The sequence below is a fragment of the Macrobrachium nipponense genome, chromosome 21, assembly GCF_015104395.2.
Source record: "Macrobrachium nipponense isolate FS-2020 chromosome 21, ASM1510439v2, whole genome shotgun sequence".
Lineage (NCBI taxonomy): Eukaryota > Metazoa > Arthropoda > Malacostraca > Decapoda > Palaemonidae > Macrobrachium > Macrobrachium nipponense.
The window spans coordinates 22,066,849-22,082,845 of NC_087212.1; the positions used below are offsets into that span (position 1 = coordinate 22,066,849).

Here is a 15,997-nt window from a genome sequence, read left to right on the forward strand (position 1 = left end):
TGACAGAACATCCAACTTCATTTGCTGATTTTGATCCATCTGTATATACAGCAATCGAGTTACTATGCTCAGAAACATGGGCCAAGAAGCTACTTTTAAGCTGATCTTTTTGTTGTCTCTAACTTGGCAAATATCTAAAGGAGGCCTACACCAAGGAGGGAAATTAGAAAACCAGGCCCCCGCACCAACCCCTCTCTCACCAAAGACACTCAGCAGAGACTGACTCCCGCATGTCCACTCCTTACCCTACCCTGAAAGGATAGCTCTATCATAACATGAGTGGCTCAAGCGTAAGCGAAACCTGCTTGATAGGACTGAGGGCATAACTAGTATGCAATCATCCCTATTCATGTTACAATAGAGGGCAAACCGGATAGAATGCCGAGAGTCCTACTGTAGAGACTATACCTCCCTGGATTCCGCAGGCAAGTCCCCCATAGGTAGTTCCGCCCCGATAGATATTGGTATGAAATCATATCAACATCCTCAGGGTCCAAACATACTCGAGAGGCGGACCAAACCTCTACAGTCTCTGCCATTTGGATCAAGAAAGAGCCAATGCGCAGAAGCCCAGCCCCTGCCCAACCTGTAAGAAGGTTTTAGTGAAGAGGGGGGGACAGCTAGGTTGAGCAACTGAGTTAAAGGTAGTAGAAGAGTGGAAACAAAAATTAAAGTAAGAGGAAAATTGAGACTTTTGGATTCGAACTGGGAGATATTTCTCCCAGTTCATCAGCTGAAAATGCGTAACTTCAAGGCAGTCTCAAATCAAGAGGGCTCTGCCCAAAGGGAAAGAGTAGGATGAAAGGGATGAAGACCCAGTCACTCTGCATTCATACTCAATCATACCGTACAACGAGACCAGATGCTAGAGGAACTTGGAAAGGTACACAACTTGTTGAGCAGCCACCACTGGTCCCAAGGAAAGTGTCCAAGGACCTGTGGGCAGTATCCCATAGGTAATGAGGGGTAAAGGTAGTCTGGCGTGCCCAGCCGCCTTCAAAACCTGTTGAACCGATAGGTTCTTCCAGAACGTGAGGGATGGGGCAATGTCCCTGCCCTCGTGAGCTCTCGGACGAAGGGTACCGGTGTCGTCGCCTGCAGCAGAGTACACCTTCCTGATCATCTCACAAAGCAAGGAGACCGAAAGATTGTCTTCGCTATGAATTCCGGGGCAAATTCTAGCGAAACCGATCCCTAACCTCGTGTGCGTTTAACGTAAAAGGATAGTCCATGAGAGTTAGCCTAATCTCTTCCCAGAGGCCAGGGCAAGCAGAAAGACGGTCTTGAGGTCAGATCCCTGTCTGACGACTCTCGAAGTGGCTCATATGGGGCATGAGTCAGGCTCTGCAGTACGAGTCACATCCCACGCTGGAGGCCTGAGATCCCTGGGTGGGCAAGACCTCTTAAAGCTCCTCATGAGAGAAATCTCAAAAGGAAGATGAGATATCTTTCCCCTACAGCTTGAGGACTAAGGCCAAGGCCGCCCTATAGCCCTTTACCGCTCAAACAGAGAGGAGCTTCTCTCGACAAAGGAAGACTAGGAAGTCTGCGACCTGCTGAATAGTGGCTCCAACCATAGATACACTCCGTCTATGATACCAATCACAGAAGACAGCCCACTTTCCCTGGTAAACAGCTGCAGAGGATTTCCTGAGGTATACAGCCATCTCTGCCGCTGCTCGACGCAAAAGCCTCTCGCTCGTAAGAGATGGTGGATAACTTCCAAGTGTGAAGTCACAGGGACTCGATTACTTGATGGTGCCGTTCTACGTGTAGTTGAAACACCAGGTCCTGCCACGGAGCAATCTCTCTCGGTGCCTCGGAGAGAAGAGCCAGAAGGTCGGGATACCAAATGGTCTGAGGCCATTTGGGTGCCACCAGAATCATCCGTAAATTCTGTGTGATCCTCACCCCGTTGAGCACCGCTCGAATCAGGCAGAATGGAAGAAAGACGTAGGTTTCCAGGTTGTCCCATGGATGTTGGAACATGTCCTCTGCTTCGGTTCGAGATCGCACTTCTCCGGGTTTATCAGGATCCCTAGATTCTAACAAAACTCAAGAAAGTTGATCCCTGTCCTGTAGCAACTGCGAATGGGAGCTCACCAGGACCAGCCAATCGTCGAGATACCTCATGAGACGTATCCCGTTCAAATGTGCCCAAGCCAAGACCAGGTTGAATACTCTCATAAACACCTGGGGAGCGGTTGACAGTCCGAAGCATAGTGCCTTGAACTGGTTGATTGTTTCCCCGAGGATGAAGCAGAGGTACTTGCGGGACGACCGGTGAATGGGTATTTGAAAATATGCATCCTTTAGGTCCACCATAATCATAAGCATGAAGTCATTCTCCCTGATGGATGCCAACACTGATCTCCAACCCCCTGAAGCCTTCTCTAAGAGAAAAATTCGGCTGTAAAAGCCCGGAGTCCCGTCTGACACGACTTCGATAGCGGTCTTGTTCAGCATTGCTTGCACTTCCTGCAGTAATGCCTGGTTTCTCGCAGATCCCATTATGTAGGACAGAAGCTGCACCAGGTGGTTGGTAAAGGGTGGCGGGAACTCAAAGGAGAGCATATAGCCCTCCTGAAGGACATCTACTACACAGGTCTGAGCTCCATATCGCTGCCAAATTGCCAATCTTCCCTTTCCTTCCTCATCCCGACTGGAAGTCGTTCTGAAAGGTGCGAGAAGACTCTTGTTTGGAAGAGGAAGAAGGCGGCTGGGTCATGCCTCTGGCTCCCTTCGAAGCAGGAGGAGGAAGTGCTAGCCCGACTCGCAGGTCTGGCCGCAGTAGAATGCAAAGGTACAGAAGCCTTTGCTACTGCCTGGTGATCAAGCAAGTCCTTATCCTCCTCCCTCTGCTTGTCCACTGCAGCAACTACCTGCTCTCTATCAAAGAGAGGGGCAGAACACAGCAACGGTCCGTTCCTTAGTGCCAAATCCAACTCGGGACCGAGAGACCTGGATACTTGAAAGGGGGCCGCGTCACACCTCTTGAGTAACAGGTTTACCCACAGATTAGCAGTCCAGTGGGCCAGGTAGGTAATAGCCCTACCTCCAGACTGGCACAGTCTCCCGAAGACCAAGTCTTCTCCCGGGGTGATGGCCTCGGAGGAAGCGGCGACCTTGGACACTGTGAACGACCACAGGTCCAACCAGGAGACTGCTTGGAGAGCCCACCATATCGGTGCTTCCAACACTGCTGCTTCCTGTCGCGAGAGAAATGTGCTCCGCAAACAGGTGTTGCAGCGACAGACCCGGCCAAAGTCAAACCAGGTCAGGGTCAACCTGGTTAGTCGGTAGCGGCTTGTCCGAGGGCGTATGGAAGCACCTCTGGCGGGGAAGGGGAGGGGGAAGCAGCCAATCCAAATGGTTGGATATAAGGGAATTCTCCTCTCCTGAGACAACTTCATTCATCTGATCCAACACTCCGTCAGCTAACAGACCACGGAAGTCCCATCGAAGCTTTGAGTCCCTTCTTGGGTCCCCAAAAGGATTCAAGGCAAGAGGGACGATCTCCTACAGAGGAGGTCGTGACTGCTTCCTCAAGATTGTTGTGCTGATGAATCAGCACAAATCTCTGCAAAAGTCATCTGTACCTTGGGGGCGTCCGAGTCCCTTGGTAAAGGCCCAAGTCCTTCCAGGGATAAGTCTTCCCGATCTACTCCTCCGTATGGAAGAACCGCGCCAGATCCCTTTGGTCCATACTCCACAACTTTGGCATACGATCGATGAAGTCCTAAGACCCCAGGGACATAGGATGATGTTGTTTAATCCTGTGGAGAGCACTCCGCAGGGTTCCTGCTTTTCTCCTCAAGAGAGATGGATCGGACGTCTTCACTCCTCCTAGCAGCACTGCTGCCAGTTGGGGTGAGCCGCACATTTGTACCAACCCGCAGTGGTGACAAGTGTGTCGAGGAGAACGCGATCGTACAAACGATGTGGACTCCTGAGGGGAATGGGACTGCTCTCACGGCTCTGTAGCAGTGCTGGTAGCAGCACTGGTTTGTTTGTTTGTATGGTGTTTTTACGTTGTATGGAACCAGAGGTTATTCAGCAAAGGGACCAACAGCTTTACGTGACTTCCAAACCACGTCGAGAGTGAACTTCTATCAACAGAAACACACATCTCTAACCCATCAGTGGAATGCCCGAGAATCGAACTAGCAACCATCGAGGTGGTACCCAACACCATACTGAACACACCACTGAGGCGCTAGCAGCGCTGGTGGGAGCCACGGTGTTCTTACGAGCAGCGCTGCTGCCCACGCAGACATGGCCCCCTACCTGGCGAGAACGTGCATCCTCCTCATGACACGCCCCAGTGCTCTTTGAGGCAGAAGGAAAAGTTGGGTTAGGAGGAGTCCATCCTTGCTCCAAAGGAGGACCTTCAGGGGAAGGATAGAACCCAGAAGGAGCACGCTTGGGCCCGCCGCCGAAGTTCCTTTCTCCCCCCAACTCATTGGAAAGGTAAGAGAAGAGAGAAGCCTTCCCCGGAGGAAGAAGGATCAAGAACAAAGTGGAAGGGGGCAAAACGTTCGCAACCAAGGATTTCGGTCTCCTGATGTACCTCCTCCTCCCACTGTGCAGCGGACCACGAACATCACTCCATACTCGTCACAGTACCATCACAATCGATGGCCTGGCAGGAAGCACACAAATTATGTGGATCTACTTCCACCGAGGCTCTAATTTTATTACACTTCTTGCTGTCTACTCCTGGCCAATGCCTGAAGGAAGTAGACAGCAATAAGGGCTGGAGATCCAAGTTTTGTTTAAGATTCAGTGTAACTCACAAAACCAAGACAGCAAACACAAACAAAAAACCAGGAGAAATCCTACAGGGGAAAAAACAAACAAAAAAAAAAGTGGAGAAAATCCAGCAAACAGTCGGGCAGAGCGTGCAGAGAGAAGTGTGTTCACACGACGGCAGCCGAAACCAAATTGAACACTCAACCCCGGTCTTGGCATAACCAAAGACCAGATGGTAGTTAACTATTGTACCGCCTTGTTTGAAAATTCAGTGGCTGCGTCCAGGCTTCGCCTAATTCCTATAGTAAAGGACCGACGGTTCATATACCGTGTAGGAGCAAATTGGCTTTTTCATCTTCAAGGCTTTTGACTGAATTTGTTTGTTAGACATAAATGACTTAAGCATTTCAATAATCCAAATTGCACATAACTACATGCATTTTCCCGGCAGCGTTATGGTAGAGGTTTAGGTAATGAGACTGGAATGAAACTCCACCTCTATATATGGCTCAGCATCACACCATTTATTTGTCAATATTTACTACGTTATACTGTTTCTTCCAGTGAACTAAATGGAATCCCTCTTGTGAAAGTTGACTCAATGTTGGTCAGATCTTAAAAACAAGTTTACAAATCTCATATCAAGACAAATTTGCAGTTGCTGTTTGTTTCAAATTCCATTTAACAAAATAGGTTTCCTCCTTGATTTTCTTGCAAGGCACCCAATAGTAACATTTGCAATCATGACAAGAAGATGGCTACTTAGCTTCTACCAGACCTTAATAGATTCAGTGCACAACCCTGGATAAAGAAACAACATAATTGTACATTAAGAAATATTTATTCTTACTGGTGCCAAAGTTACACAATACAGTTTTGCAGGATGTAATTTTATGAACAATAACAAGATTTCATTGATGCTTTCAACAAGTTCTACACAAAGGGAATATAAAATTTAATGAAAATTACAGCTTGGTAAATTACATGTAAAATCATACTCCTTATGTTGCTGCAGGCCTACAGTACTTTATAAATGCATAACAAGCAAATCTGGAATAAATCTCATCCTTAAAACTAAAGAAATATTTTATATATACAATCTTTCTGCTGCTTCCCTTTGAAGAAAATCCACCTTCGGAAAAAATTAGGAAATTAGAAAATAACAGCACCTGAGAGAAAAGTTGAACAAATTAATGAAGCGAGCCTCCTCCACAATCAAGGTCTTTAACTGCAACACCCGTCAGTAGAAAAAAGCACCTAAAACTGAAAGAAGTTTCTGGTTACAAGAACTTACAAAATACAAGAATGCTTTTAGTCCAATTTGTTATCCTACACCACTGCCAAGTTGTGTACCTTCAACATACATAAATATTGTTCAACAGCAGAAAAAAATTGTTTTTAATAGACTGCACTATTCTCCCACTCAATTCTAAAGTCTGAAAAAATCAAATACTCCAGCTTTATTATTTACTTAATTAGTCAATGTTCAAAGACATATAATAAAATACTCCTTCAGTAACAATGTTAATTTTTTACATATATTTCTTTACTAGCAATGGGTTTTTAATGTTAAATCCTCAATACATTTACATGCCATTAAACTATTACTGAAGAAGTATCACTATATAAATTTTCAGGCCACCCAAAGCTATGTAGAAAAGCCTGCAACCTGGTCACCTTCATCTTCACCTAAGAAAACTTTTTTAACGAAAGCATATTCCTGGAGGGGGAAAATAAAAAATCTAAACTAAGGCTTCACATAAACCAAGAGTATGATTTTACATGCATTTCCCATAGAAATTTATTTCTAACTTGACTTCATGGTGCAGAAGTGGCGAAGCCTGTGGCAGAACTATCCAGCAGACGAGGCGCAGAATCTTCTGCTCTCCTTAAACCTCGAAGCAACGGCAGCATGAACCACTAGTTATCACACCACTCGAAAGAAAAATCCCTGACGGCTTCTTGTTGCATACTGTACTGTACTTCCAAGTCTCATTCACAATATGACTAAGTGGGGAGAGGGAGCAGGAAAAAGGAAAGGAGCCACATCTTTCTAAACTTAATTGTGGTTGAGGCTAATACACCAATCTATAAATTATTTCCATCTTAAAACAATATCCGATTCACTGCTTACAACTAACTGCTTCAATTCAATACACAGGTACTCTTGAAAGGGATGTCTTGTAATAAGGACATTCCACAGGCCAGAAAGTTTACAAATCTTAATTCTTTAGAAAAACCAAAAGAGGGGCATAACCAGTGCTACATGTAAACCTACCAAAACAGAGGATTATTAGCTAATGGGAATAGAACAAAGTGCAGATAACTGAAGGAAAATATTTTCAAATGCAGCATTTGACAATTGGCCTTATGGTCCCAAGACTTAGCTTATTTTCAAAAGGATACACTAAACCTATAACTGGATTTAATGCCTTCAACAGTAAAGTTAAGACACCTCTCAATTGCATGGAGAGAAATACACATATCTCCTTTATCAATACAAATACTAGCTCCAAGGTATCCTAGGTTAACTTTCTTTCCTTGTTACAAGGTTAAACATAAAAAAACCTCTGGGTTTGCCAAGTAAATAAATCTATTGAAATAAATCCAAAAATAAGTGATATACCTTATATCACTGATAAAGTTAACATTTCCACTTGACATTCAAAGTACTTCCAACTTGCAAACCTTAAATTTGTGTTTTGTAATTTTAACAGAAGTTCAAAATGTTACATCTTCTATCACCCAAATAGGTGATTTTGACAGCAAGGGGATAAGCTAATAATTTCTGTAGCCACCACGTCTTCCCCTGAATCCACCTCTGAAAGATCCTCCTCGATTGGATCCAAATCCTCTCCCACGGCTCCTGCTGCGGCCACGTGCACCACCACCACCACCACCACCACCTGCTGTGAAAAAAATTACAGTTAATGCCTTCCAGCTCACCATCTACGTATACAGTAATCCATACATTAAAATCACACACCAGAACGCTTGCATAAACATCAACACCAATGGAGACACTAATGCTAGAATAATGCACTCTTTTACAAGGACTTCTGAAAGTAATATCTGAAATGTATTGGATAACCATAACGTGCCTCTGGGGGACTTGATGAATGGCTTCATCCATTGTGTTGTAGTGAGGATTAAATATCACTAACATCCACCTATTCTCATTTGGATATGCTATATCTATTTTTACCAACTGTACCAAAATGACAAGAGAAAAATAATTATATTTTGAGGGATGATTTATCACCTTCATCTAATAATTTTTCCTCTACTTAGCCTGCCATATACCACCTTAGTCAACTTCCAAGGGACTTAACTTCTTAGGGCAACAAAGGAACAATGTTTTCCAACAAAAAGACCATATTCCTTGATTCTTGCTAAGGAGAATGTGTTATAAATCATTTATTCAAACTGCCTCCCCCACCCCCCCAAACACCCTTCTAGGGATACAACCTAAAACCTCCTGTTACTGTGGCACAACATCAAGATGCAGAGATTTCTTTCCACCAAGGTCAATCAACTCATTATAATATCAAGAAATATTCAACATAACACTTTAGTCCCAAATAAACAAAGACGTGTGTGCAAGACCATCTCAAGTATGGCAGAAATTAAAAAGTACTATTTAAGCTTTAACCTTCACTGATATATGACAGCAATTTGAAAAAACTGAATAGGTAAAAATTCTTCAATGCGAGATATGCAAAAGAAAATGAACATTACAGTGTTGACATACACCAAGTGAATGACAACAGTATGCTTTGAGCTTTCTCATATAACTAATAAAGCTTAACCAAGGAACAAATGGCTGAGGGGGAAAATGTGACAAAGTCAAACTTGAAATAAAAAAAAGTAAATAAATTTTCACTTCATTATTTCATATAATTATATTTTCTTTCTGATAACAAACATTCCTGAATTACAAGACATCTTACATTAAAACTTTGTCATAATTACTTTTATTCTGTTACCTTTGGTATCTTGCTATCTTAAAACTTACCTTGCTTAGCCCCCACTCATAAACAATGGCAAGTAGAATAAGAATTGTAAAGCACATCACCCACAGTGAGATAATTACAGGAATCCCACCAGATTTGCAACAATAAATATATGACAGTTCAGTTTCTCAAAACATTATGAACTTTTAAATATGCTTTCTTAAAAAGTCCTTGGACAAGAGTGCAGTATTTTTCAAACATTCAAAATGCTCTTAACCCCTTCCTAGCATCCAGTTTAAATCTTACAATACAGTGGTCCCCCCGTATTCGCGGGGGATGCATACCAGACTCCCCCCGTGAATAGTTAGAACACGCGAATCATTGGAACCCCTATAAAAAAATGCTAAAAACAGCCTATTTTGTTAGTTAAACTCTAAGAAAAACCACTAAAAATTTTCATTCTTGTTTTTTTTTTAATAGTTTTATCACAAAAAGTGCATTTTATGATGAAATTGATAAAAAAAAAAACCAGGAATTTATGGATATTTCTCATAGAAAAATACCGCGAATGCGCGAATTTTCCGCGAATAATGCGGGGAAACATTCCCTAGAGAAATCCGTGAATGTGCGAGTCCGCGAATCCGGAGAACGCGAATACGGGGGCCCACTGTATTTTGTTACGTTTCTTTCGTTAATTAACAGCATCTCCAAAACATCAAAACAGGCAAGTTTATCAAGTATATTTCACAAAATACAAAACATAAGGAATGGACATTTTTCAAGAATATTTGTAGTAAACAGCAAACACAAAGTTTAAATTGAAGACTTTTCCACATAAATACCAGATAACCCAATGTGAATTACTGTACTGCCAAATTATTTTTGATAACATATGAATCACTGGTACTTGTAGCTGCTGCAAACAAAACACCAACTACTCCGATCCAGACATATACGAAAAGCTATGTCATCCTGCGAAAGCAAAGTAGGGTATTCTGATTACAAAAAAATTGAGATTAAAACTAATAACTATGCATATAATCACACTTCTACTATAACTATTAGAAACTATTGTCAACACAAATAAAGCTTGTTTTTACTTTTATGCAGAGAAAAAATTAATAAATAAATGAAGACATTGCAAATTACGGTAATTTTTGCATTTTCCACCGATATACAAACCACAAGTCCTTTATATATACAAACACATATGGTGTTCATAGAAATTTTGCAACAAGGTTGTTCACTGTGTGTGAGAGAAGAGAGAGAGAGAGAGAGAGAGAGAGAGAGAGAGAGAGAGAAATCTAACCATGATGTAGCCTGCTAGAAGAACCTATAGCAACCAACTCCATGGTCAATGCTTCAGAGAACATCATCTCTGCACAAAGCCATTCCAATCCGAGTTATGCATCAGCCTCAAGAATAGTGAGTCCAACAAGTAAAGGACAAGTCACAGATGCTTCCACAGCAGTTTCAATCAGTGAGTGGAGAATCAATGATTTATCCAAAGTGAGGACCAGGGCAAAAAGGGACTGGGGGGACTGAGGTTAACACCAAGGTGCTTTCCCTGGACTAAACCATATGCCAATGAGCTACCCTGGCTGCTTCCCTAAACTGTTGCACACAAAAATGAGCTCAAAGAACACACAAATGACCTCAACTAGCACACCAAACTGCCTACTGCAGGAGTTCCACAGCCAAAGGACCAGTATGTCTGGTAGAATCCTTTACAGGGTGAACTGGAACCTCTGGAAAAAGAGACAAGAGCACCTGGAACTGGTTCCACGTAGACCCACTGAGCAGTGTATGGGCCAGGGAAGCACCAGGCTGCACATGCTCCAACTTTGTTGAGCCAGTGTTATACAAAGAAGTAAAGTCATAAATGCAATGGTCTAAGGACCAATCACAATAATGTCTAGGGATGGGCCATGGCTATCTTGAGAGGCTGCTATGGACAACAGTCCAAGGAAATGAAAGCTCCTTGTGCTTCTGAAGAAAAGAAAAAACAGGACGAGGCAAGATGTTGGTCCTTCTCTACCAAGAAGCTTACACTGATGAATGGAAGCATTCAGTGATGCACTGGGGTCGCTCATGGGGAAAACCATGGAACAAAGATCATCCACAAAGTTAACCAAACCACCAACACTGGCCATGATCATTAGCTCCTCTGAGTGGGTGTTGGGAATGCCAATGGGAATGGGAATGGAACAATGGCCATCGAAACACACATTGGCCTTTAGGACACTCTTCCCACACCTGTTTGTCCAAAGAGGAGGAAGAAGGGATACACAGGTTTCTTGTCCTCTTTCATATCTCTGCCAAGGCCATTGTCAAGAAAGATATCCCAGAAAGGACGGAAACAGGAACTTCTAGGGTACCAAGAACGTCAGAATTATCTAAAACAATGCTGAGTCACCAGGAGTGCCTAGGGAAAGCCATAACACCTTCAACAGCTCCTGGGGTAGTCTAGGTGTAGAACCACCTCACACATGGTGAACAGCAGTCACTCTAGTCCACAGATACCCAACAGAACAAGCAATGGTTGATATGGATAAAAAAACACTGGCCCAGTGGATGTAATGCCAGTATTGGGAAACAAGACTACCTTAAAAAGACACTACAGGAACCATCACTTTTTTGTCTCTTCAAGCTGTATTTCTACCCTGAGCAGGTAACCAAGACAAGACATTTAAAAGGGGATGAACACACACAAAGATGGGCAAGACACATTCAATCACATTTAGACACTTGCACTGACCACTCTATCCAAGATTGATATCATCAGGCGTAATCATTTAAAACAATTGTGAATCACTGAAAAAAGGAATCACCAATGAAACCAACCAAACCACAACTTGCTGCCGCCAGTACACAATCTTGCTCCCTAGCTTCAACAACCAGACCAACTATCGATGAAGGTATTCCTTATTAGATTTTTTTTTTTTCATAGATCAATTCCACTTTTCAACTAGCTCAAAATTATGGGTGCCAAACACATTTTTATACATGGTCTTCTTTCAACATTTAAAATTATTAATCACTATTAACTTACAGTTTCCCAGCTACTTAGGCCAGTGATTGTTCATATACGAAACAAACCATCGGTCTTAACATTAGGATTTACTAGCGCCAAGCTGGAAACCGGTAGAATTAAAATTAAACTTGTGCAATCCAGGGACTATTGGCATCTTTACCTGGTCACGGGGCATGTATTACCCAAAATGCCCTCGGCGTCCCGTGACCTACCAGTTATCTTTCTACCGCCTTTAAGATAGGATGTGTTTACTGTTTATCTGTTTAAAGCCGGTTTTAGTTTGCCCGTTTTTATCCATTTCACTTTAATTTTTTTTGTTAATTCTCTTTCTCTGAGTGTACTCAGTGTGGGTGTGATCTGTAAGTGTGTAAGTGGTGAGATGGAGATTTTTGCTTCGCCATCGGGATCTTCTTCCGTTTCGAAGACAAGACAAAGGAAATGCCCTGGAGTCAGTGGCTTTCCATGTTCAAGATTCCTAACTTTGGTGTCGACAGATCCTCATCCAACATGTAGTAGGTGCAGAGAAAATGTATGTACAATTACTAATCCTTGTTGTTTGTCGCGGTTGGTCGGTGGAACAGTGGAGGAAGTTTTATGAGAAAGGCCAGTACAAAAGAAAGGAGTTGACGCCATCTTTGGATGACCAAGCGTTGCTGGCTTCTATTGTATCGGCAATACACCAGACTGCTACATATGTTTCGCCACCTGCCTTTGATTTGTCACATACCCCTTCGGTTTCTCCTAGCGGTTCGTATTGGAAACTCCAGGAGGGGTTTTGGGTAATTTTATGCATAATATTTACGATCCGTTGTTCCCAGCAGGGAGGGGGGGGAGCATCGCCATCTTTGTTCCAGGTGCTGGCTCCCAACGCAAACAGGATGGAAGGTACGTGGGCGACGCTAGGCCTACCAGGCATACCAACCTTGGAAGGTTTGCTGTCGCATTATATGGCGTCACGATTCGAGCAGAGTTCAGTAGCGCTGAATATTCCTCATCCCCCTGGCTTGCACTTTATGGGAAATAATGCCACGGCTACGCCAAAAACTTCAGTGTTTACGGCGATGCAGAATGTTGGAGGTAGTTTTGCTGCAAAAGCAGGGATGCCAGCAGCAGCTGCCCAGTCTCTCCCTACAAGATTGGTGAAGTCACAACCGACGTCACACACCAACATAGCAGACGTGATGACGTCGCAGCCTACTGCTTCTCGGTCTACTTCATTGCCTCCGGACCCAAATACGCTGTCTGACTCGGTGGTAAACACTAATGAAGAAATTACATGATCTAGAGAAGGAAATTAATAAGACAAAAAAGAAAAGGCGTGATTAGTCTTCTTCCTCTAGCTCGGCGTTATCGCTAAGTTCGATGACGTCATGGCGTGTACCAGTCAAGCGTTGGAGGATACAGGATTTCGTGACTGATCCTCGGGCCAAGAGGAGAAGAGCAAATTCTTCTTCATCTTCAGGCCAGGACTGTCACATCCCAGTCAGCAAGAAAGGCAAGAAGTCAGTGGCTGGTAAGCTTAAAGCTAGCGGACGAAGCCGTTTCCAAGAGTCCGAATGAGCGAGCGAGTCGACGGTCGCTGGGCTAGCGGCCAACGCAGAGTTGCCAGTAGAGACTACAATGCCGTTGGCGAAATAGACGTTGAGGGCGAAAAGTGCAGCAAAGGGATACCAGTTTCGACTGTAAGACAGTTTAAAATACGGAGAAAGGATGAAAAGGCTTCTATTAAAAGAAAGAAGAATAGAGAGTTGGCAACCTAGTCTGATACGTTGGTGGAAGGCTTTGTCCGCCTAGATGAAGGATCAAGGCCAAATTCTCCAACGGTCGTTGGAGACTATGTCAATCGTCATGGAGAGGAAGTTAGCTCGGTTTCGAGAGAGCCTTCATCTTGGGAGGCATAGGCGAGATTCTCGCTCTAGATCCGCAAGCAGAGAAGGAGTAAGGCGGTCTCGTTCTCCTGTTGACTGTTCGGGATCGAGCCGTCGGCGGCCATCAGAGATCAAAGACGCCACAGCTGTAGGGGCAGACAGCCACGAAGCACCCAGATGTTTGTCAGGGGATAGGAGTGAGATAGCGTCTCCTGTGGCTGAGCAGAGTACGCTAGAACGGGAGGAAGGAGAAAACCAAGAGTTTCTGGCTTCGTACGGGGAGGTGATTGATTTGATTCGTCAATTCAAATAACCTTTCGGGGAGAACGGAAACACCTGCCAGTATGCTTCCTCCGGGATTGACATGGCATTTGGGGTGAAAAAGGATACCAAGGTGTCGTATGAATTGCCTTGTTCAAGTCATGCGGAGTCTGTTTTACAACACGTAAACGCACGGATTGCGGGAAGGCATAATTCCTTAAGATCAAATAGATCATTTAAGTTTATCCCTCCTCCAATGATGAAACATAAGAAATATTACACGACACCAACGGTTCCTTTGCTATCTACACAAATTAACCCAAATGTGGTAAGGTTAAGGCCTGGATTAACCTTAGATCAAGTTAAAATGGAATGCCCATCGATGACTTGCCAAGAGGCTGCTACATTAGAGGCAACAGCTTCTGTCTTTCAGACTGCTTCTTGGCTGGATCTTTGGTAAACTTCAGTGGCGAAGATTGCATCCTCAGAAGTGATGAGAAAAGTAGTGGATGAATCAATGTTCATTAGATTACTACTATCAGGTGCCAAAGCAATTGCATACTTGACAAATTTAAGTGCCAATGTTTGGGCAAATATCCCGTTAATGAGGAGGGATGGAGCTTTGGCTAGGCTAAGCCGCTCTGTTGATTTGGATTCTCTGCTAGCAATGAGGAATGGGGATATCATAGAGTCGCAACTGCTGTTGCCAGAGGCCATACTGGAAGAGGCTATAGATAGAAGAAGGATGGACACTAACGATAGATTGGTACAGCAGGCAGTTAGAAAAACATCTAACAGTCAAGCTAACCCTATGGAGGTAAGGCAGCAGCAAATACCTCGAAAGAAGCCAGTGAGGCATAACATCCCTAATAGAGCAACAAGACCCTCTTCCCCAAAGAAGTTAGCTTATCGGCCCTTTCACAACAGAAATAGCAGAGGAAGGGGGATTAGAGGAAGAGGGAGAGGCTCAAGACGATAGGATGGGCGCCTCTCATCACTCAGCCACACCAGTGGGGGGTTGCCTGGCAAATCACTGGAAGGTGTGGCAGGAACTGGGAGCAGAGCAGTGGGTGGTGGATGTTCTCATGGTCGGGTATTTGATTCCGTTCGAAGTATCCCAACCCCTGACAGAACAGCCATTACCTTACCTCGCTTATGCTCAAGAACCTCAGAAGGCTTTTATTCTGCAAGAGGAAGTGAAGATGATGATGGAAAAAGGGGCTGTGGAACAAGTATCCATTCCGTCAAAGTGGTTTTACAGCAGGATTTTCCTTGTACCAAAAGCCAACGGGGACTGGAGGACAGTAATAGACCTGTCAACATTGAATCGGTTTATAAGAAAAACCAGATTCAAAATGTTAACTCCAATGACGGTTCTACAAGCAGTCAGGATCAAGGACTTCATGCTGACAATCGACTTGAAGGACGCATACTTTCATAACCCAGTCCATCAGTCTTCCAGGAAATTTCTCCGCTTCAGTCTTGCAGAGAAAGTTTCAGAGTTCAAAGTCCTGTCCTTCGGATTGACATCATCTCCAAGTTTTTACAAGAGTGTTCACTCTCGTGTCAACAAGGGCGCATGCTCAGGGGATCAGGCTAATAAGATATCTAGACGACTGGCTGGTGATAGTAAAGTCCAGAGAGAAATTACTCAGGGACAGGGCGACCCTTCAACAGTTTTGTCACAGCTTAGGTATATATTGTGATAAATCAGAAGTCGCAGTTGGATCCAAGTCAACGGCTGGTGTATCTGGGAATGGTTATAGACAATAAAAGCCAAAGTAATCCCCACAGACCAGAGAGTAGAGTAATGCAAACAAGTGGTGAATGCCTTTCTGGAAAAACAAACACAGCCAGTAAGACAGTGGCAGGTAGTACTGGGAGTCCTAACTTCCTTGGAGAAACTAGTACCACAAGGGAGGCTACACCTTTGATCTCTACAATGGAGGATGGAGGAGTTTTGGTCACCAATAGTAAATCACCCTTATGAGCAGATTCCCTTGTCAGCAGAAGTGAAATAAGACTTGCTGTGGTGGATGAAGGACAACAATCTGACAGTGGGTGTTCCCTTTCAGCAACCCTCCCCAGATCTCTTGCTGCTCAGATGCGTCACTAGAAGGTTGGGGAGC

General features: G+C 43.9%; 1 protein-coding gene across 3 annotated transcripts in view; it reads right to left on the reverse strand.

The window, feature by feature from the left end:
• Positions 1-5,574: 5,574 nt before the first annotated feature.
• Positions 5,575-15,997, reverse strand: part of LOC135197833 (apoptosis inhibitor 5-like) — a 74,486-nt gene continuing 64,063 nt past the window's right edge. For 2 of the 3 annotated variants that reach the window (XM_064224983.1, XM_064224982.1), the window contains exon 10: positions 5,575-7,661. In XM_064224983.1, the coding sequence (XP_064081053.1) occupies positions 7,531-7,661 (131 nt within the window). In that variant the 3' untranslated portion in view covers positions 5,575-7,530. The remainder of the gene's footprint in view (positions 7,662-15,997) is intronic. The other variant, XM_064224984.1, reaches the window with a different exon arrangement.